This window comes from Salmo salar, chromosome ssa20, assembly GCF_905237065.1.
Source record: "Salmo salar chromosome ssa20, Ssal_v3.1, whole genome shotgun sequence".
NCBI classification, from domain to species: Eukaryota; Metazoa; Chordata; class Actinopteri; order Salmoniformes; family Salmonidae; genus Salmo; species Salmo salar.
This window is the reverse complement of record NC_059461.1, coordinates 91,677,920-91,699,124: the sequence shown is the minus strand read 5'-3', so window position 1 is coordinate 91,699,124 and position 21,205 is coordinate 91,677,920. Positions and strand designations below refer to the sequence as shown.

At 46.9% G+C, this 21,205-nt stretch overlaps 1 protein-coding gene across 1 annotated transcript in view; it reads left to right on the top strand.

Moving 5' to 3' along the window:
* Positions 1–21,205, top strand: part of cog6 (component of oligomeric golgi complex 6) — a 119,118-nt gene that overhangs the window by 56,067 nt on the left and 41,846 nt on the right. Inside the window, exons 8-13 of the mRNA NM_001173877.1 lie at positions 8,372–8,500; positions 14,625–14,716; positions 14,859–14,923; positions 15,973–16,064; positions 16,934–17,051; positions 20,473–20,604. Coding sequence (NP_001167348.1) covers positions 8,372–8,500; positions 14,625–14,716; positions 14,859–14,923; positions 15,973–16,064; positions 16,934–17,051; positions 20,473–20,604 — 628 coding nt within the window. The remainder of the gene's footprint in view (positions 1–8,371; positions 8,501–14,624; positions 14,717–14,858; positions 14,924–15,972; positions 16,065–16,933; positions 17,052–20,472; positions 20,605–21,205) is intronic.

Genomic DNA, 21,205 nt, shown 5'->3' with positions numbered 1-21,205 from the left:
TTATCCAGCCGTGTCAATACTGCCCCCTAGCCCTAACAGGTTAACTGAATATGCAGGTTTAAAAATATATACTTGTTTATTGATTTTAAAGAAAGGCATTGATGTTTATGGTTAGGTACATTGGTGCAACGACAGTGCTTTTTTCTCAAATGCGCTTGTTAAATCATCACCCGTTTTTCGAAGTAGGCTGTGATTCGATGAGAAATGAACAGGCACCGCATCGATTATATGCAACGCAGGACACGTTAGATAAACTAGTAATATCATCAACCATGTGTAGTTAACTAGTGATTATGTTAAGATTGATCGTTTTTTATAAGATAAGTTTAATGCTAGCTAGCAACTTACCTTGGCTTCTTGCTGCCCTCGCGTAACTGGTAGTCAGCCTGCCATGCAGGCTCCTTGTGGAGTGCAATGTAAGGCAGGTGGTTAGAGCGTTGGACTAGTAACCGGAAGGTTGCAAAAATGAATCCCCGAATCCCCCTCTGAACAAGGCAGTTGACCCCCGTTCCTAGGCCGTCATTGAAAATAAGAATGTGTTCTTAATCTGACTTGCCTAGTTAAATAAATCGTCAAATCGGTTGCCAAAAATACCGATTACCAATTGTTATGAAAACTTGAAATCGGCCCTAATTAATCGGCCATTCCGATTAATCGGTCGACCTCTAGTTGTCGTGCCCTCTTCACGACTGTTTTTGTGTGTTTGGACCATGATAGTTTTTGGTGATGTGGACACAAAGGAATTTGAAGCTGTCAACCTGCTCCACTCCAGCCCTGTCAATGTTGATGGGGGCCTGATCGGCCCGCCTTTTCCTGTAGTCTACGATCAGCTCTTTTGTCTTGCACACATTGAGTGAGAGGTTGTTGTCCTGCCACCACACTGCCAGGTCTCTGACCTCCTCCCTATAGGCCGTCTCATCGTTGTCGGTGATCAGGCATACCACTGCTGTGTTGTCAGCAAATTTAATGATGGTGTTGGAGTCGTGCCTGGCCGTGCAGTCATGAGTGAACAGGGAGTCCAGGAGGGGACTGAGCACGCACCCCTGAGGGTCCCCCGTGTTGAGGATCAGCGTGGCGGATGTGTTGTTACCACCTGGGGGCGGGCCGTCAGGAAGTCCAGGATCCAGTTGCAGAGGGAGGTGTTTAGTCCCAGAGTCCTTAGCTTAGTGATGAGCTTTGTGGGTACTATAGTGTTGAACGCTGAGCTGTAGTCGATGAACAGCATTCTCACATAGGTGTTCCTTTTGTCCAGGTGGGAAAGGGCAGTGCGGGGTGAGATTGAGATTGCGTCATCTGTGGATCTGTTGGGGCGGTACGCAAATTGGAGTGGGTCTAGGGTGTCCTGGAGGATATGTGATGTGAACCATGTGTCTCTCTCTCTCTCTCTCTCTCTCTCTCTCTCTCTGTCTCTCTCCCTCTGTTTCTACCACTGTCACTCTCTCTCTTTCTCTTTCTCTCTGTCTCTCTCTCTCTCTGTCTCTCTCTCTCTCTGTTTCTACCACTGTCTCTCTCTCTCTCTCTCTTTCTCTCTCTCCCCGTCTCTGTCTCTATCTCTGTCTGTCTCTCTCCCAATTCAATGTAAGAGCTTTATTGGCATGGGAAACATATGTTTACATTGCCAAAGCATGTGAAATAATGTACAAAAGTGAAATAAATAATAAAAAATTAACAGTAAACATTACACTCACAGAAGTTCCAAAATAATAAAGACATTACAAATGTCATATTATGTCTATATACAGTGTTGTAATGATGTGCAAATAGTTAAAGTACAAAAGGGAAAATAAACATAAATATAGGTTGTATTTACAATGGTGTTTGTTCTTCACTGGTTGACCTTTTCTTGTGGCAACAGGTCACAAACCTTGCTGCTGTGATGGCACACTGTGGTATTTCACCCAGTAGATATGGGAGTTTATCAGAATTGGGTTTGTTTTCAAATTCTTCTCTCTCTATTTATACTACTGCTTCTCTCGCTGTCTGTCTCGCTCGCTCTCGCTGTCTCTCTCGCTCGCTCGCTCTCTCTACCACTGTCTCCGTCTCAATTAAATTCAAACAACTCTCTCTCTCTGTTTCTACTGCGGTCTGTCTCTGTCTCTGTCTCTATTCAATTCAAGGGGCTTTATTGGCACGGGAAACATATGTTAACATTGCTAAAGCAAGTGAAATAGATAATAAATGAACACTAATCATTACACTCACAAAAGTTCCAAAGGAATAAAGACATTTCAAATGTCATATGATGTCTATATACAGTGTTGTAACGATGTGTAAATAGTTAGAGAAGGAGAAACTATCTATCTACTTGTCTGTTGAAGGACTCTTGGCGCGTTCCACTGCTAGTCGGAACTAGGAAACTCTGAGATGTCAGCCTTGCTAACTGGGGTCAGTTATACACTGTGCCGCGTTCAACGAATCTGGAAGTGGGACATTTCCGAGTTTCCCGAGTCAATTCAATTTCAATTCAATTTAAGGGGCTTTATTGGCATGGGGGAAACGTATGTTAACATTGCCAAAGCAAGTGAAATAGATAATAAACAATACAAACATGTACAGTAAACTTTACAATTACTGTCACAAAAAGAGCCGTGTTGAATAGACCAAACTGCAGCGGGAATATGGATGCTCATGTTTTAATTCAAAAAAGGAGTAACGCATCCACTGGAAAACAATATACACGACAGGAACAGTTTTGCAGGCACACAACACGCAGTGCAAAAACAACTACCCACGAAAACCAAACAAACACACACCTACTTATGGGACTCCCAATCAGAGGCAACTAGAAACACCTGCCTCCAATTGAGAGTCCAGCACCCAAAACTACACATAGAAAAACAAACCTAGAACCTATACCAAACTAATACACCCCACTACACCACACACAAAACCCCATAATACAAAACAAATATACCTCTGCCACGTCCTGACCAAATATAATAGAAATAATACCTAAATATTGGTCAGGACGTGACAATTACAATAGTTCAGAAAGAATAAAGACATTTCAAATGTCATATTATGTCTGTATACAGTGTTGTAATGATGAGCAAATAGTTAAAGTACAAAAGGGAAAAATAAATAAACATAAATATAGTTTGTATTTACAATGGTGTTTGTTCTTCACTGGTTGACCTTTTCTTGTGGAAACAGGTCACAAACCTTGCTGCTGTGATTGCACACTGTGGTATTTCACCCAGTAGATATGGGAGTTTATCAGAATTGGATTTGTTTTCGAATTATTTGTGGGTCTGTGTAATCTGAGGGAAATATGTGTCTCTAATATGGTCATACATTTGGCAGGAGGTTAGGAAGTGCTGCTCAGTTTCCAACTCATTTTGTGGGCAGTGTGGCAATGCTCACTGAGTCTCTCTTTCTCTCAATTCAATTCATTGGGCTTTATTGGCATGGGAAACATATGTTAACATTGCCAAAGCAAGTGATATAGAAAATAAACAAAAAGGTATTCTGCCACTGTGTTCTCTCTGTTTAGGGTCAAATAACATTCTAGTTTGCTCTGTTTTTTTGTAATTTCTTTCCAATGTTTTCTCATGATTTAGTCTGCCTACGGCGGCCTTTCTCAATAGCAAGGCTACGCTCACTGAGTCTGTACATAGTCAAAGCTTTCCTTAAGTTTGGGTCAGTCACAGTGGTCAGGTATTCTGCCACGTTGTGCTCTCTGTTTAGGGCTAGTTTGCCTTTGGCCTAGTTTTTTGTTTATTCTTTCCAATGTGTCAAGTAATTATCTTTTTGTATTCTCATGATTTGGTTGGGTCTAATTGTGTTGCTGTCCTGGGGTTCTGTGGGTGTGTTTGTGTTTGTGAACAGAGCCCCAGGACCAGCTTGCTTAGGGGACTCTTCTCCAGGTTCATCTATCTGTAGGTGATGTCTTTGTTATGGAAGGTTTGGGAATCACTTCCTTTTAGGTGGTTGTAGAATTTAACGTCGCTTTTCTAGATTTTGATAATTACTGGGTATCGGCCTTCTGCTCTGCATGCATTATTTGGTGTTTTACGATGTACACAGAGGATATTTTTGCAGAATCTTGCATGCAGAGACTTGATTTGGTGTTAGTCCCATTTTGTGAATTTTTGGTTGGTGAGCGGACCCCAGACCTCACAACCATAAAGGGAAATGAGTTCTATAATTGATTCAAGTGGTTTTAGCCAGATTCTAATTGATATGGCAAATTTTAATCACAAATAGGCCAATCTGTGGCGCTGATGTTTAGGCCGAGGTATGTAACGTTTTTTGCGTGCTGTAGGGCAATAGTGTAGATGGAATTTGTATTTGTGGTCCTGGCGACTGGACCTTGTTTGGAACATCATTATTTTGGTCTTACTGAGATTTACTGTCAGGGCCCAGGTCTGACAGAATCTATGCAGAAGATCTAGGTGCTGCTGAAGGCCCTCCTTGGTTGGTGACAGAAGCACCAGATCATCAGCAAACAGTAGACATTTGACTTCAGATTCTAGTAGGGTGAGGCCGGGTGCTGCAGACTGTTCTAGTGCCCTCGCCAAGTTGTTGATATATATGTTGAAGAGGGTGGGGCTTAAGCTGCATCCCTGTCTCACCCCACGGCCCTGTGGAAAGAAATGTGTGTTTTTTGCCAATTTTAACCGCATACTTGTTGTTTGTGTACATGTATTTTATAATGTCATATGTTTTTTCCCAAGACCACTTTCCATTAATTTGTATAGCAGACCCTCATGCCAAATTGAGTCCACAGCTTTTTTGACATCAACAAAGCATGAGAAGACTTTGCCTTTGTTTCGGTTTGTTTGTTTGTCATTTGGGGTGTGCAGGGTGAATACGTGGTCTGTCGTACGGTAATTTGGTAAAAAGCCAATTTGACATTTGCTCAGTATATTGTTTTCACTGAGGAAATGTACGAGTCTGCTGTTAATGATAAAGCAGAGGATTTTCCCAAGGTTGCTGTTGACTTATATCCCACTGTAGTTATTGGGGTCAAATTTGTCTCCACTTTGTGGATTGGGGTGATCCGTCCTTGGTTCCAAATATTGGGGAAGATGCCAGAGATGCCATTTTTCTTGGGTTTTCTGTTTTGAAATATTTAGATTTGATAGGGAAGCTGAGAGGTCAAATATACTGTTAACATTTTCTACTGACAAGTTTACACCTTCACTATTACAGTGGAACGTTTTGTCCAGGAAGTTGTTTAAAAGGGATTGCATTTGTTGTTGCCTAATTATCTGTGATCTGATAGGGTGTCAGTGGACTGACTGTGAACGCTCTGAGAGACTCTGGGTTGAGGTCAGTGATAAAGTAGTCTACAGTACTACTGCCAGGGGATGAGCTATAGGTGTACCTACCATAGGAGTCCCCTTGAAGCCGACCATTGACTATGTACATACCCAGCGTCCGACAGAGCTGCAGGAGTTGTGACCCTTTCTGTTAGTTATGTTGTCATAGTTGTGCCTCGTGGGGCATATGAGGGAGGGAATGCTGTCACCTCCAGGCAGGTGTTTGTCCCCGTTTGTCTCTCTGTTTCTACCTCTGTCTCTCTCTTTCTGTTTCTACCTAAATTTCACATGCTGTTGTGCAAATGGAATAGACAACAAGTGGAAATTATAGGCAATTAGCAAGACACCCCCAATAAAGGAGTGGTTCTGCAGGTGGGGACCACAGACCACTTCTCAGTTCCTATGCTTCCTGGCTGATGTTTTGGTCACTTTTGAATGCTGGCGGTGCTTTCACTCTAGTGGTAGCATGAGACGGAGTCTACAACCCACACAAGTGGCTCAGGTAGTGCAGCTCATCCAGGATGGCACATCAATGCAAGATGTGGCAAGAAGGTTTGCTGTGGCTGTCAGCGTAGTGTCCAGAGCATGGAGGCGCTACCAGGAGACAGGCCAGTACATCAGGAGACGTGGAGGAGGCCGTAGGAGGGCAACAACCCAGCAGCAGGACCGCTACCTCCGCCTTTGTGCAAGGAGGAGCAGGAGAAGCACTGCCAGAGCCCTGCAAAATGACCTCCAGCAGGCCACAAATGTGCATGTGTCTGCTCAAACGGTAAGAAACAGACTCCATGAGGGTGGTATGAGGGCCCGACGTCCACAGGTGGGGGTTGTGCTTACAGCCCAACACCGTGCAGGACGTTTGGCATTTGCCAGAGAACACCAAGATTGGTAAATTCGCCACTGGCGCCCTGTGTTCTTCACAGATGAAAGCAGGTTCACACTGAGCACGTGACAGAGTCTGGAGACGCCGTGGAGAACGTTCTGCTGCCGGCAACATCCTCCAGCATGACCGGTTTGGCGGTGGGTCAGTCATGGTGTGGGGTGGCATTTCTTTGGGGGGCCGCACAGCCCTCCATGTGCTCGCCAGAGGTAGCCTGACTGCCATTAGGTACCGAGATGAGATCCTCAGACCCCTTGTGAGACCATATGCTGGTGCGGTTGGCCCTGGGTTCCTCCTAATGCAAGACAATGCTAGACCTCATGTGGCTGGAGTGTGTCAGCAGTTCCTGCAAGAGGAAGTCATTGATGCTATGGACTGGCCCGCCCGTTCCCCAGACCTGAATCCAATTGAGCACATCTGGGACATCATGTCTCGCTCCATCCACCAACGCCACGTTGCACCACAGACTGTCCAGGAGTTGGCGGATGCTTTAGTCCAGGTCTGGGAGGAGATCCCTCAGGAGACCATCTGCCACCTCATCAGGAGCATGCCCAGGCGTTGTAGGGAGGTCATACAGGCACGTGGAGGCCACACACACTACTGAGCCTCATTTTGACTTGTTTTAAGGACATTACATCAAAGTTGGATCAGCCTGTAGTGTGGTTTTCCACTTTAATTTTGAGTGTGACTCCAAATCCAGACTTCCATGGGTTGATAAATTGGATTTTCATTGATTATTTTTGTGTGATTTTGTTGTCAGCACATTCAACTATGTAAAGAAAAAAGTATTTAATAAGATTATTTCTTTCATTCAGATCTAGGATGTGTTATTTTAGCGTTCCCTTTATTTTTTTGAGCAGTGTATATATATGAGAGAGAGAGAGAGAGAGAGAGAGAGAGAGAGAGAGAGAGAGAGAGAGAGAGAGAGAGATCAGAATTAGACCAAGGTGCAGCGGAGGATGTGTTCATTATTAGAATTTTAATAGAAAAAGAGAACACTTTACAAAAATAAACCAAAGTCGACAGCAAAACAGTCCTGTCAGGAAACAGACACTAACAGAAAACAATCACCCACAAAACCCAAAGGAAAAACAGGCTACTTATGTATGACTCCCAATCAGCAACACCGAACTACAGCTGTGCCTGATTGGGAGCCACACACACGGCCAAACCAAAGAAACCAGCCAACATAGAAAAATGAACACCCAATGTAACACCCTGGCCTAACCAAAATAAAGAACAAAAAACCCCTCTCTATGGCCAGGGCGCTACACAGAGGTGGAAACATAGAGAGAGAGCAGTAGAAACAGAGAGAGAGAAAGAGAGGTAGTAACAGAGACAGAAAAAAAATATATATATATATTTCTGTCTCTCTGTTTCTACCTCTCTCTTTCTCTCTCTGTTTCTATCTCTGTCTGTCTCTCTCTTTCTGTCTCTCTCTCAACTAATTACAATTGCTTTATTGGCATGATGTAACGATGTAACGATGGAATGATTCATTAATAATATCAATAACAACATCATTAAAATCATTGAGATAATCACAAATAGGCCAATCAGTAAGCGCCAGAATCAAGGGTCGTATTAGACATGGAAATCAATAATGAAAGAATACGAGGACGTGCAGGTTGGTTGGTCTGTCAGACACTGTCCCTCATCTTATGTCAGGCAGCAATGTAGTGCGCTGCCAACCCACAGCTCTCTGCGTCCTCCCCCAACAGGACGGGTTGCCTATTCCGATCAGAAATGTCTTGGAAACCTTCCATGATGATTTGAAATTCTCTCTCTTTTTGTCGCTCTCTCTTTCTCTCCCTTCCCCTCTACCCCCCCCTCTCTCTTTGTCTCTCTCTCTCCACCCCCCTCGCTCTGTGTCTCTCTCTCTGTCTCTCTCTCTCTCTCTCTCTCTCTCTCTCTCTCTGTCTCTCTCTCTCTCTCTCTCTCTCTCTCTCTCTCTCTCTCTCTCTCTCTCTGTCTCTCTCTCTCTCTCTCTCTCTCTCTCTCTCTCTCTCTCTGTCTCTCTCTCTCTCTGTCTCTGTCTCTCTCTCTCTGTCTCTCTCTCTCTCTCTCTCTCTCTCTCTGTCTCTCTCTCTCTCTCTGTCTCTCTCTGTCTCTCTGTCTCTCTCTCTCTGTCTCTCTTCTCTCTCTCTCTCTCTCTCTCTCTCTCTCTCTCTCTCTCTCTCTCTCTCTCTCTCTCTCTCTCTCTCTCTCTCTCTCTCTCTCTCTCTCTCAGGTACACCCTGGATGAGTTTGGGACAGCTCGGAGGTGTGTGGTGGTACGGGGCTTCATTGATGCCCTGACCAGAGGGGGTCCAGGCGGCACACCTCGACCCATAGAGATGCACTCCCACGACCCTATGAGGTACTGGTCCAACACACCAGAGACACACATATATATACACACACACACACACACAGAGCTGCCACATAGGGCTCTGTAGATCTGGGCAAGAGTAGGGCACTATGTAGGGAATAGGGCCTACATTGGCCAACCAGGCAGGCTTGTTAGAGAATACACACACACACGTCTGTGCTGGTCAGTGTGGTTCTCAATTCAAGGCAGTAAAACTCAGTAAAACGCAACCCTAAGTGAATTAGGAGGAGGCTGACACTTACAGAGAAACCTCTCTTCCTTCCTGGGAATCTATAAGGGAGAAGGGGAGGGGGAGGAGGAAGAGGAGGGTGAGGAGTGGGGAGGGTGAGGAGTGGGGTTCTGTAAGGGAGGTTGAGGAGTGGGGTTCTGTAAGGGAGGGTGAGGAGTGGGGTTCTGTAAGGGAGGTTGAGGAGTGGGGTTCTGTAAGGGAGGGTGAGGAGTGGGGTTCTGTAAGGGAGGGTGAGGAGTGGGGTTCTGTAAGGGAGGGTGAGGAGTGGGGTTCTGTAAGGGAGGGTGAGGAGTGGGGTTCTGTAAGGGAGGTTGAGGAGTGGGGTTCTGTAAGGGAGGGTGAGGAGTGGGTTCTGTAAGGGAGGGTGAGGAGTGGGTTCTGTAAGGGAGGGTGAGGAGTGGGTTCTGTAAGGGAGGGTGAGGAGTGGGGTTCTGTAAGGGAGGGTGAGGAGTGGGGTTCTGTAAGGGAGGGTGAGGAGTGGGGTTCTGTAAGGGAGGGTGAGGAGTGGGTTCTGTAAGGGAGGGTGAGGAGTGGGGTTCTGTAAGGGAGGGTGAGGAGTGGGTTCTGTAAGGGAGCGTGAGGAGTGGGGTTCTGTAAGGGAGGGTGAGGAGTGGGGTTCTGTAAGGGAGGGTGAGGAGTGGGGTTCTGTAAGGGAGGGTGAGGAGTGGGGTTCTGTAAGGGAGGGTGAGGAGTGGGGTTCTGTAAGGGAGGGTGAGGAGTGGGTTCTGTAAGGGAGGGTGAGGAGTGGGGTTCTGTAAGGGAGGGTGAGGAGTGGGTTCTGTAAGGGAGGGTGAGGAGTGGGTTCTGTAAGGGAGGGTGAGGAGTGGGTTCTGTAAGGGAGGGTGAGGAGTGGGGTTCTGTAAGGGAGGGTGAGGAGTGGGTTCTGTAAGGGAGGGTTAGGAGTGGGGTTCTGTAAGGGAGGGTGAGGAGTGGGTTCTGTAAGGGAGGGTGAGGAGTGGGTTCTGTAAGGGAGGGTGAGGAGTGGGGTTCTGTAAGGGAGGGTGAGGAGTGGGGTTCTGTAAGGGAGGGTGAGGAGTGGGGTTCTGTAAGGGAGGGTGAGGAGTGGGGTTCTGTAAGGGAGGGTGAGGAGTGGGGTTCTGTAAGGGAGGGTGAGGAGTGGGTTCTGTAAGGGAGGGTGAGGAGTGGGTTCTGTAAGGGAGGGTGAGGAGTGGGTTCTGTAAGGGAGGGTTGTGTTATAGCTTCAGGGGAACTCTACTCTGGGCGGGCATGGATTCCTAGGCTTCGTACCAAATGGCACCCTATTCCCCATGCAGTGCACTACTTTTGTCCAGAGCCCATAGGGTGCCATTTGGGAATTAACATCTCTCTCACTGTGAGGCTAATCAGATCTGTTCTGAGAACGCCCATCCTGCTCAGAACACACTAGAACACTCTGTAACACTGCGGAACATTCTGTCACCACAGCCTTAATGGAGGCATCAGCACTTCTCAGAACAGGGGCTGGTCTGTCTCTGAGTCCTCGAAGTCTCTCCCTCTCTCCCTCTCTCCCTCTCTCTCTCCCTCTCCCTCTCTCTCTCGCTCTCTCTCTCCCCTCTCTCTCTCTCTCTCTCTCTCGCTCTCTCTCTCCCTCTCTCTCTCTCTCTCTCCCGCTCTCTCTCTCCCTCTCCCTCTCCCTCTCTCGCTCTCCCGCTCTCTCTCTCTCCCCCCCTCTCTCTCTCCCTCTCTCCAATTTGATTTATTGGCATGATGTAACAATATGAATATTGCCAAAGCTTACTTTGGATATTTACAATATTATCATAATAAAAATAAAATAATCAATATTGTCAACGGGACAACAGTAACAACAATAATCAATAGTCAAAATAACCATATTGTTAGGAAAGTGTTAGGACAGTACTCTATGGTAGGACAGTACTCTATGGTAGGACAGTACTCTATGGTAGGACAGTACTCTATGGTAGGACAGTACTCTATGGTAGGACAGTACTCTATGTTAGGAAAGTGTACTCTGTTAGGACAGTACTCTATGGTAGGACAGTACTCTATGGTAGGACAGTACTCTATGTTAGGAAAGTGTACTCTGTTAGGACAGTACTCTATGGTAGGACAGTGTACTCTGTTAGGACAGTACTCTATGTTAGGACAGTGTACTCTGTTAGGACAGTACTCTATGGTAGGACAGTGTACTCTGTTAGGACAGTACTCTATGGTAGGACAGTGTACTCTGTTAGGACAGTACTCTATGGTAGGACAGTGTACTCTGTTAGGACAGTACTCTATGGTAGGACAGTGTACTCTTAGGACAGTACTCTATGTTAGGAAAGTGTACTCTGTTAGGACAGTACTCTATGGTAGGACAGTGTATTCTGTTAGGACAGTACTCTATGTTAGGACAGTGTACTCTGTTAGGACAGTACTCTATGTTAGGAAAGTGTACTCTATGGTAGGACAGTACTCTATGGTAGGACAGTACTCTATGGTAGGACAGTACTCTATGGTAGGACAGTACTCTATGGTAGGACAGTACTCTATGGTAGGACAGTACTCTATGTTAGGACAGTACTCTATGGTAGGACAGTACTCTATGTTAGGAAAGTGTACTCTGTTAGGAAAGTGTACTCTGTTAGGACAGTACTCTATGGTAGGACAGTACTCTATGGTAGGACAGTACTCTATGTTAGGAAAGTGTACTCTGTTAGGACAGTACTCTATGGTAGGACAGTGTACTCTGTTAGGACAGTACTCTATGGTAGGACAGTGTACTCTGTTAGGACAGTACTCTATGGTAGGACAGTGTACTCTGTTAGGACAGTACTCTATGGTAGGACAGTGTACTCTGTTAGGACAGTACTCTATGGTAGGACAGTGTACTCTGTTAGGACAGTACTCTATGGTAGGACAGTGTACTCTTAGGACAGTACTCTATGTTAGGAAAGTGTACTCTGTTAGGACAGTACTCTATGGTAGGACAGTGTATTCTGTTAGGACAGTACTCTATGTTAGGACAGTGTACTCTGTTAGGACAGTACTCTATGTTAGGAAAGTGTACTCTATGGTAGGACAGTACTCTATGGTAGGACAGTACTCTATGGTAGGACAGTACTCTATGGTAGGACAGTACTCTATGGTAGGACAGTACTCTATGTTAAGAAAGTGTACTCTGTTAGGACAGTACTCTATGTTAGGAAAGTGTACTCTGTTAGGACAGTACTCTATGTTAGGAAAGTGTACTCTATGGTAGGACAGTACTCTGTTAGGACAGTACTCTGTTAGGACAGTACTCTATGTTAGGACAGTACTCTATGTTAGGACAGTGTACTCTGTGGTAGGACAGTGTACTCTGTGGTAGGACAGTGAACTCTGTTAGGACAGTACTCTATGTTAGGACAGTGTACTCTATGGTAGGACAGTACTCTATGGTAGGACAGTGTACTCTGTTAGGACAGTACTCTATGTTAGGACAGTGTACTCTGTTAGGACAGTACTCTATGTTAGGACAGTGTACTCTCTTAGAACAGTACTCTATGTTAGGATAGTGTACTCTGTTAGGATAGTACTCTGTTAGGATAGTACTCTGTTAGGATAGTACTCTGTTAGGATAGTACTCTGTTAGGATGGTACTTCATGTTATGTCAGTGTACTATGTATGCACCTATGACACACTACCGTTCAAAACTTAGAAATGTCCTTGTTTTTGACAGAAAAGCACATTTTTTTGTCCATTAAAATAACATAAAATTGTTCAGAAACAGAACACAGACACTGGACAGAGGAACTCTGCCTTGAAGGCCAGCATCCCGGAGTCGCCTCTTCACTGTTGACGTTGAGACTGGTGTTTTGAAGGGTACTATTTAATGAAGCTGCCAGTTGAGGTCTTGTGAGGCATCTGTTTCTCAAACTAGACACTCGAATGTACTTGTCCTCTTGCTCAGTTGTGCACCGGGGCCTCCCACTCCTCTTTCCATTCTGGTTAGAGCCAGTTTGATCTGTTCTGTGAGGGGAGTAGTACACAGCGTTTTACGAGATCTTCAGTTTCTTGGCAATGTACAGTTCAAGTCAGAAGTTTGCATACACTTAGGTTGGTGTCATTAAAACTTATTTTTCAACCACTCCACAATGTCTTGTTAGCAAACTATAGTTTTGGCAAGTCGGTTAGGACATCTACTTTGTGCATGACACAAGTAATTTTTCCAAAAATGGTTACAGACAGATTATTTGACTTATAATTCACTGTATCACAATTCCAGTGGGTCAGAAGTTTACATACACTAAGTTGACTGTGCCTTTAAACAGCTTGGAAAATTCCAGAAAATGATGACATGGCTTTAGAAGTTTCTGATAGGCTAATTGACATCATTTGAGTCAATTGGAGGTGTACCTGTGGATGTATTTCAAGGCCTACCTTCAAACTCAGTGCCTCTTTGCTTGACAACATGGGAAAATCAAAAGAAATCAGCCAAGACCTCAGAAAAATATTTTTAAATCTCCACAAGTCTGGTTCATCCTTGGGAGCAATTTCCAAACGCCTGAAGGTACCACGTTCATCTGTACAAACAATAGTACGCAAGTATAAACACCATGGGACCACGCAGCCGTCATACCGCTCAGGAAGGAGACGAGTTCTGTCTCCTAGAGATGAACGTACTTTGGTGCGAAAAGTGCAAATCAATCCCAGCACAACAGCAAAGGACCTTGTGAAGATTCTGGAGGAAATAGGTACAAAAGTATCTATATCCACAGTAAAACGAGTCCTATATCGACATAACCTGAAAGGCCGCTCAGCAAGGAAGAAGCCACTGCTCCAAAACCGCCATACAAAGCCAGACTATGCTTTGCATCTGCACATGGGGACAAAGTTTGTACTTTTTGGAGAAATGTTCTCTGGTCTGATGTAACAAAAATAGAACTGTTTGGCCATAATGACTGTCGTTATGTTTGGAGGAAAAAGGGGGAGGCTTGCAAGCCGAAGATCACCATCCCAACCGTTAAGCACGGGGGTGGCAGCATCATGTTGTGGGGGTGTTTTGCTGCAGGAAGGACTGGTGCACTTCACAAAATAGATGGCATCATGAAGCAGGAAAATTATGTGGATATATTGAAGCAAAATCTCAAGACATAAGTCAGGAAGTTAAAGCTTGGTCGCAAATGGGTCTTCCAAATGGACAATGACCCCAAGCACACTTTCAAAGTTGTGGCAAAATGGCTTAAGGACAACAAAGTCAAGGTATTGGAGTGGCCATCACAAAACCCTGACCTCAATCCCATAGAAAATTTGTGGGCAGAACTGAAAAAGCGTGTGCGAGCAAGGAGGCCTACAAACCTGACTCAGTTACACCAGCTCTGTCAGGAGGAATGGGACAAAATTCACCCAACTTATTGTGTGAAGGTTGTGGAAGGCTACCCGAAACGTTTGACCAAGTTAAACAATTTAAAGGCCATGCTACCAAATACTAATTGAGTGTATGAAAACTTCTGACCCAATGGGAATGTGATGAAAGAAATAAAAGCTGAAATAAATCACTCTACTATTATTCTGACATTTCACATTTTTAAAGTAAAGTGGTGATCCTAACTGACCTAAGACAGGGAATTTTTACTAGGATTAAATGTCAGGAATAGTGAAAAACTGAGTTTAAATATTTTTGGCTAAGGTGTATGTTAGCTTCCGACTTCAACTTTAGGTATTCCATTAAAAATCAGCCGTTTCCAGCTACAATAGTCATTTACAACATGAACAATGTCTAGACTGTATTTTTGATCAATTTGATGTTATTTGAAGGGACAATTAAAAAAAAATGTTCTTTCAAAAACTAGCACGTTTCTAAGTGACCCCAAACTTGTTTTTGTACAGTAGTGTAAATGCATTTATATGTTAAAAGCCATAACAAAGCCTAATCCTGTGTACTATGACCCATCCAGGTATGTAGGGGACATGTTAGCGTGGCTCCACCAAGCCACCGCCTCGGAGAAGGAGCATCTGGAAGCCCTGCTGAAACAGGTCACAGCACAAGGTATACCTAAAACCTCACACAATCCCTATGGCAACGAATGACCTCTTGACCTCTTCTAACCCTAACCCTTGTGTAGGTAGTTAAGTCTCCCGTGTGTCTTGTCTGTCTGACTGACTGTCTGACTGCCTCCCTTCAACACCAGGAGTGGATGAGACCATGCAAGAGGTGGTGGGACACATCACTGAGGGAGTCTGCAGACCTCTTAAAGTAAGACTCTCCAACCCAATGCGTTTGTGTGTGTGTACATTTCTGTTTATTTCAGTTGAGAAATACTATTGGATAGACATTCAGTCCTGGGATAAATACTACTGAACAGACATTCTGTCCTGGGATAAATACTACTGGATAGACATTCTGTCCTGGGATAAATACTACTGAACAGACATTCTGTCCTGGGAAAAATACTACTGGATAGACATTCTGTCCTGGGATAAATACTACTGAATAGACATTCTGTCCTGGGATAAATACTACTGAATAGACATTCTGTCCTGGGAAAAATACTACTGAATAGACATTCTGTCCTGGGAAAAATACTACTGGATAGACATTCTGTCCTGGGATAAATACTCCTGAATAGACATTCTGTCCTGGGATAAATACTACTGAATAGACATTCTGTCCTGGGATAAATACTACTGAATAGACATTCTGTCCTGAGATAAATACTACTGGATAGACATTCTGTCCTGGGATAAATACTACTGGATAGACATTCTGTCCTGGGATAAATACTACTGGATAGACATTCTGTCCTGGGATAAATACTACTGGATAGACATTCTGTCCTGGGATAAATACTACTGGATAGACATTCTGTCCTGGGATAAATACGACTGCATAGACATTCTGTCCTGGGATAAATACTACTGGATAGACATTCTGTCCTGGGATAAATACTACTGGATAGACATTCTGTCCTGGGATAAATACTACTGAATAGACATTCTGTCCTGGGATAAATACTACTGAATAGACATTCTGTCCTGGGATAAATACTACTGGATAGACATTCTGTCCTGGGATAAATACTACTGGATAGACATTCTGTCCTGGGATAAATACTACTGGATAGACATTCTGTCCTGGGATAAATACTACTGGATAGACATTCTGTCCTGGGATAAATACTACTGGATAGACATTCTGTCCTGGGATAAATACTACTGGATAGACATTCTGTCCTGGGATAAATACTACTGGATAGACATTCTGTCCTGGGATAAATACTAAAGATAAGATGGCGTCTGTTCCAGGTGCGTCTGGAGCAGGGAATCTTGGCTGAGCCGGGTTCCGTTCTACTCTACAAGCTGTCCAACCTGCTCAAGTTCTACCACCACACCATCAGGTAGGTAGCAACCTGACCCTAACCCCTGACCTCTGAACCTAACCCCTGAACCTCTGACCTCTGAACCTAACCCCTGACCTCTGAACCTGACCCTAACCCCTGACCTCTGAACCTAACCCCTGAACCTAACCCCTGACCTCTGAACCTGACCCCTGACCTCTGAACCTGACCTCTGAACCTAACCCCTGAACCTAACCCCTGAACCTGACCCCTGACCTCTGAACCTGACCCCTGACCTCTGAACCTGACCTCTGAACCTGACCTCTGAACCTAACCCCTGAACCTAACCCCTGACCTTTGAACCTAGCCCCTGACCTCTGAACCTCAGCACAGAAAAAAAAAAAATGTATGAAATTGTATGAAATGTATGCATTCACTACTGTAAGTCGCTCTGGATAAGAGCGTCTGCTAAATGACTAAAATGTAAATGTAAATGTAATCCTAACCCGGCTTAAGTTATACCATCACACCGTCAGGTAGCTAGATTCCACACATCACCCCAATAAGCCCTGTCCCAAACCCCCACAAAACCCCCAGATCACATGACAGTAATCTGGTCAAGGTGGTTTGATACCATCTCATCTTTGTAAATGCCTCTATAAAGCCTTTATACAGTGTTGTTCATCTAGACTTCACTGTTCAATGATGCCCTCTCTCTCTGTCTCTCTCTCTGTCCCTCTCTGTCTGTCTCTTTCTCCCTCTCTCTCTCTGGCTCTCTCTCTGTCTCTATCTGTCTATGTGTCTCTATCTGTCTCTATCTGTCTCTATCTGTCTCTGTCTCGCTCTCTCTCTCTCGCTCTCTCTCTCTCGCTCTCTCTCTGTCTCTCTCTCTGTCTCTCTCTCTGTCTCTCTCTCTGTCTCTCTCATAGTTGTATTGTGGGCACCAGTGTAGCCTCTCTGCTGATGACCATAGAAGAGATGCACATCCTAAGCAAGAAGATGTTTTTCAACAGTCTCAGTCTCCACGCTAGCAGGCTCATGGACAAGGTAGGCTTTATCTTTCATAAACTAAACATGACTTTATTAAAGATTCACACATAGAACTTTTTCTTTGTTGCTCTGATGGACATGGCACGATCACCTATCTCAGTATTTTGTTGTATGAATATGATCAGTGAACATGTACGGAGATGAACAGTTTGTACACTGAACAAAAATATAAAGGCAACATGTAAACAGTTGGTTTCATGAGCTGAAATAAAACATCCCAGATATCTTCTATCCACACAGAAAAGGGTTTTCTCTCCAATTTTGTGTACAAATGTATTTACATCCCTGTTAGTGAGCATTTCTCCTTTGTCAAGATGATCCATCCACCTGACAGGTGTGGCATATCAAGAAGCTGATTGAACAGCATGATCATTACACAGGTGCACCTTGTGCTGGGGGCAATAAAAGGCCACTTTAAAATGTGCAGTTTTGTCACACAACACAATGACACAGATGTGTAAGTTTTGAGGGAGCGAGCAATTGTTATGCTGACTGCAGGAATGTCCACCAGAGCTGCTGGCAGAGAATTTAATGTTCATTTCTCTACCATAAGCCGCCCCCCAACATCTTTTTAAAGAATTTCGCGGTACGTCCAACCGGCCTCACAACCTCAGATCTGGGTCGGGGGGGGGGTGTTTATGTCTGTAATAAAACTCTTTCTTGGGGGACAAACTAATTCTGATTGGCTGGGCCTTGCGCCCCAGTGGGTGGGCCTGGCTCCCCAGTGGGTGGGCCTGGCTCCCCAGCGGCTGGGCCTGGCTCCCCAGGGGCTGGGCCTGGCTCCCCAGTGGCTGGGCCTGGCTCCCCAGTGGCTGGGCCTGGCTCCCCAGTGGCTGGGCCTGGCTCCCCAGTGGGTGGGCCTGGCTCCCCAGTGGGTGGGCCTGGCTCCCCAGTGGCTGGGCCTGGCTCCCCAGTGGCTGGGCCTGGCTCCCCAGTGGCTGGGCCTGGCTCCCCAGCGGGTGGGCCTGGCTCCCCAGCGGGTGGGCCTGGCTCCCCAGCGGGTGGGCCTGGCTCCCCAGCGGGTGGGCCTGGCTCCCCAGTCATGTGAAATCCATAGATTCTGGCCTATTGACTGATTTCGTTATATGAACTGTAAATTCTTTGACATTTATACATTTTATATTTTTCTTCAGTATAGAAGTGACTTAAATCCTCCTGTGTACATGCTGTGTACATGCTGTGTACATGCATGATGGTCCAACTTCCACATTTTCTATTTAGACAACAAAAAGTGTTTGAATGTTCCTGTGCCAAGCTAATGACATGCTGGCGCAGTAGTAGTTCAGTAGGATGTGGACAAACATGTTGTTCCTCAACCCTCACAGACAACAGGCCTATTCCTGTAAGACATGTAGACCTAAATGGGTCCCTAATTCACTATATAGAGCACTACTTTTGACCAGGACCCATAGGGCTTTTGGTCTAAAGTGTAGTGCCCTATATAGGGAATGAGGTCACTATTTGGGACACGGCCTATGTAAACCGTTTTTGAGGAGCTGGTAGTTACTAGTTGGGGCTGAGAAACAGCAGTCCGTTTCCTCAAATTGGAGTCCAAATATCCCGGGTCACGGACAGGCCTGAGTCCAAACAACACTAGCTGCTATCAGATCAATAGAATGAATCACATTTAACAACCCTCAACACCTCTCTAATCTATTGGTCCTGGGTTAGGCTGCTACCTTGTTACCTTCTCCACACCAGCTAATACCAGGGACACTGACTCTTACTGATCACATGTATTAGATGGTGAGAGGAGAGATGGAGAGGGGGAGAGATGGAGAGGGGGAGAGATGGAGAGATGGAGAGGGGGAGAGATGGAGAGAGGGAGAGATGGAGAGATGGAGAGATGGAGAGATGGAGAGGGGGAGAGGGGAGAGATGGAGAGATGGAGAGATGGAGAGGGGGAGAGATGGAGAGGGGGAGAGATGGAGAGGGGAGAGATGGAGAGGGGGAGAGATGGAGAGATGGAGAGGGGGAGAGATGGAGAGGGGGAGAGATGGAGAGAGGGAGAGATGGAGAGATGGAGAGAGGGAGAGATGGAGAGAGGGAGAGATGGAGAGAGGGAGAGATGGAGAGGGAGAGATGGGGAAATGGAGAGAGGGGAGAGATGGAGGGGAGAGATGGAGAGGGGAGAGATGGAGAGGGGGAGAGATGGAGAGGGGAGAGATGGAGAGGGGGAGAGATGGAGAGATGGAGAGGGGGAGAGATGGAGAGAGGGAGAGAGGGAGAGATGGAGAGAGGGAGAGAGGGAGAGATGGAGAGAGGGAGAGATGAAGAGAGGGAGAGATGGAGAGAGGGAGAGAGGGAGAGATGGAGAGATGGAGAGATGGAGAGAGGGGAGAGATGGAGAGATAGGGGAGAGATGGAGAGGGGGAGAGATGGAGAGGGAGAGATGGAGAGAGGGAGAGATGGAGAGGGGAGGGGAGAGATGGAGAGGGGAGAGATGGAGAGGGAGAGATGGAGAGGGAGAGAGATGGAGAGAGGGGAGAGATGGAGAGGGGAGAGATGGAGAGGGAGAGGGAGAGATGGAGGAGGGGAGAGATGGAGAGGGAGAGGGGAGAGATGGAGAGGGGAGAGATGGAGGGAGAGATGGAGAGGGGAGAGGAGGGAGAGATGGAGAGGGAGAGGGAGAGATGGAGAGGGGAGGGGGAGAGATGGAGAGGGGGAGAGATGGAGAGGGGAGAGATGGGGAGAGATGGAGAGGGGAGAGATGGAGAGGGGGAGAGAGAGAGGGAGAGGGGAGGAGCATGGCCATGGTAGCTATGAAGGAGGAACTGTAGCTTAAGTAGTTGAATTGTTTCTCTAACCCCTCCCTTCTCCTACCCCTCCCTCCTCCTCCTACCCCTCCCTCCTCCTACCCCTCCCTCTAACCCCCCACCTCCTTCTACCCCTCCCTCTAACCCCCACCTTCTCCTACCCCTCCCTCTAACCCCCACCTCCTCCTACCCCTCCCTCTAACCCCCACCTCCTCCTACCCCTCCCTCCTACTCCTACCCCCCACCTCCTCCTACCCCTCCCCCTCCTCCCTCCTCCTACCCCTCCCTCCACCTCCTACCCCTCCCTCCATCTACCCCTCCCTCTAACCCCTCCTCCTCCCCCTCTCTCCTACCCCTCCCCACTCCTCCTACCCCTCCCTCCACCTCCTACCCCTCCCCACTCCTCCTACCCCTCCCTCCACTTCCTACCCCTCCCTCCTCCTACCCCTCCCTCTACCCCCCCCTCCTACTACCCCTCCCTCCACCTCCTACCCCTCCCTCCTCCTACCCCTCCCTCTAACCCCCCCCTCCTCCTACCCCTCCCTCCACCTCCTACCCCTCCCTCCTCCTACCCCTCCCTCCACCTACCCCTCCCTCCTCCTACCCCTCCCTCTAACCCCCCCCTCCTTCTACCTCTAACCCCCTCCTCCTTCTCCCTCCAGGTGGAGCTTCCCCCTCCAGACCTGGGTCCCACCTCCTCTCTGACCCAGACCCTGGCTCTCCTGAGGGAGGTGTTGGCCTCTCATGACTCCTCTGTAGTTCCTCTGGACGCTCGCCAGGCTGACTTCGCTCAGGTAATGTCCTCTACCCTCAGGTCATGTCATCTGCCCTCAGGTCATGTCCTCTGCCCTCAGGTCATGTCCTCTGCCCTCAGGTCATGTCCTCTGCCCTCAGGTCATGTCCTCTACCCTCAGGTCATGTCCTCTGCCCTCAGGTCATGTCCTCTACCCTCAGGTCATGTCCTCTGCCCTCAGGTCATGTCCTCTGCCCTCAGGTCATGTCCTCTGCCCTCAGGTCATGTCCTCTGCCCTCAGGTCATGTCCTCTGCCCTCAGGTCATGTCCTCTGCCCTCCCTCAGGTCATGTCCTCTGCCCTCCCTCAGGTCATGTCCTCTGCCCTCCCTCAGGTCATGTCCTCTGCCCTCCCTCAGGTCATGTCCTCTGCCCTCCCCTCAGGTCATGTCCTCTGCCCTCCCTCAGGTCATGTCCTCTGCCCTCCCTCAGGTCATGTCCTCTGCCCTCCCTCAGGTCATGTCCTCTGCCCTCAGGTCATGTCCTCTGCCCTCCCTCAGGTCATGTCCTCTGCCCTCAGGTCATGTCCTCTGCCCTCAGGTCATGTCCTCTACCCTCAGGTCATGTCCTCTGCCCTCAGGTCATGTCCTCTACCCTCAGGTCA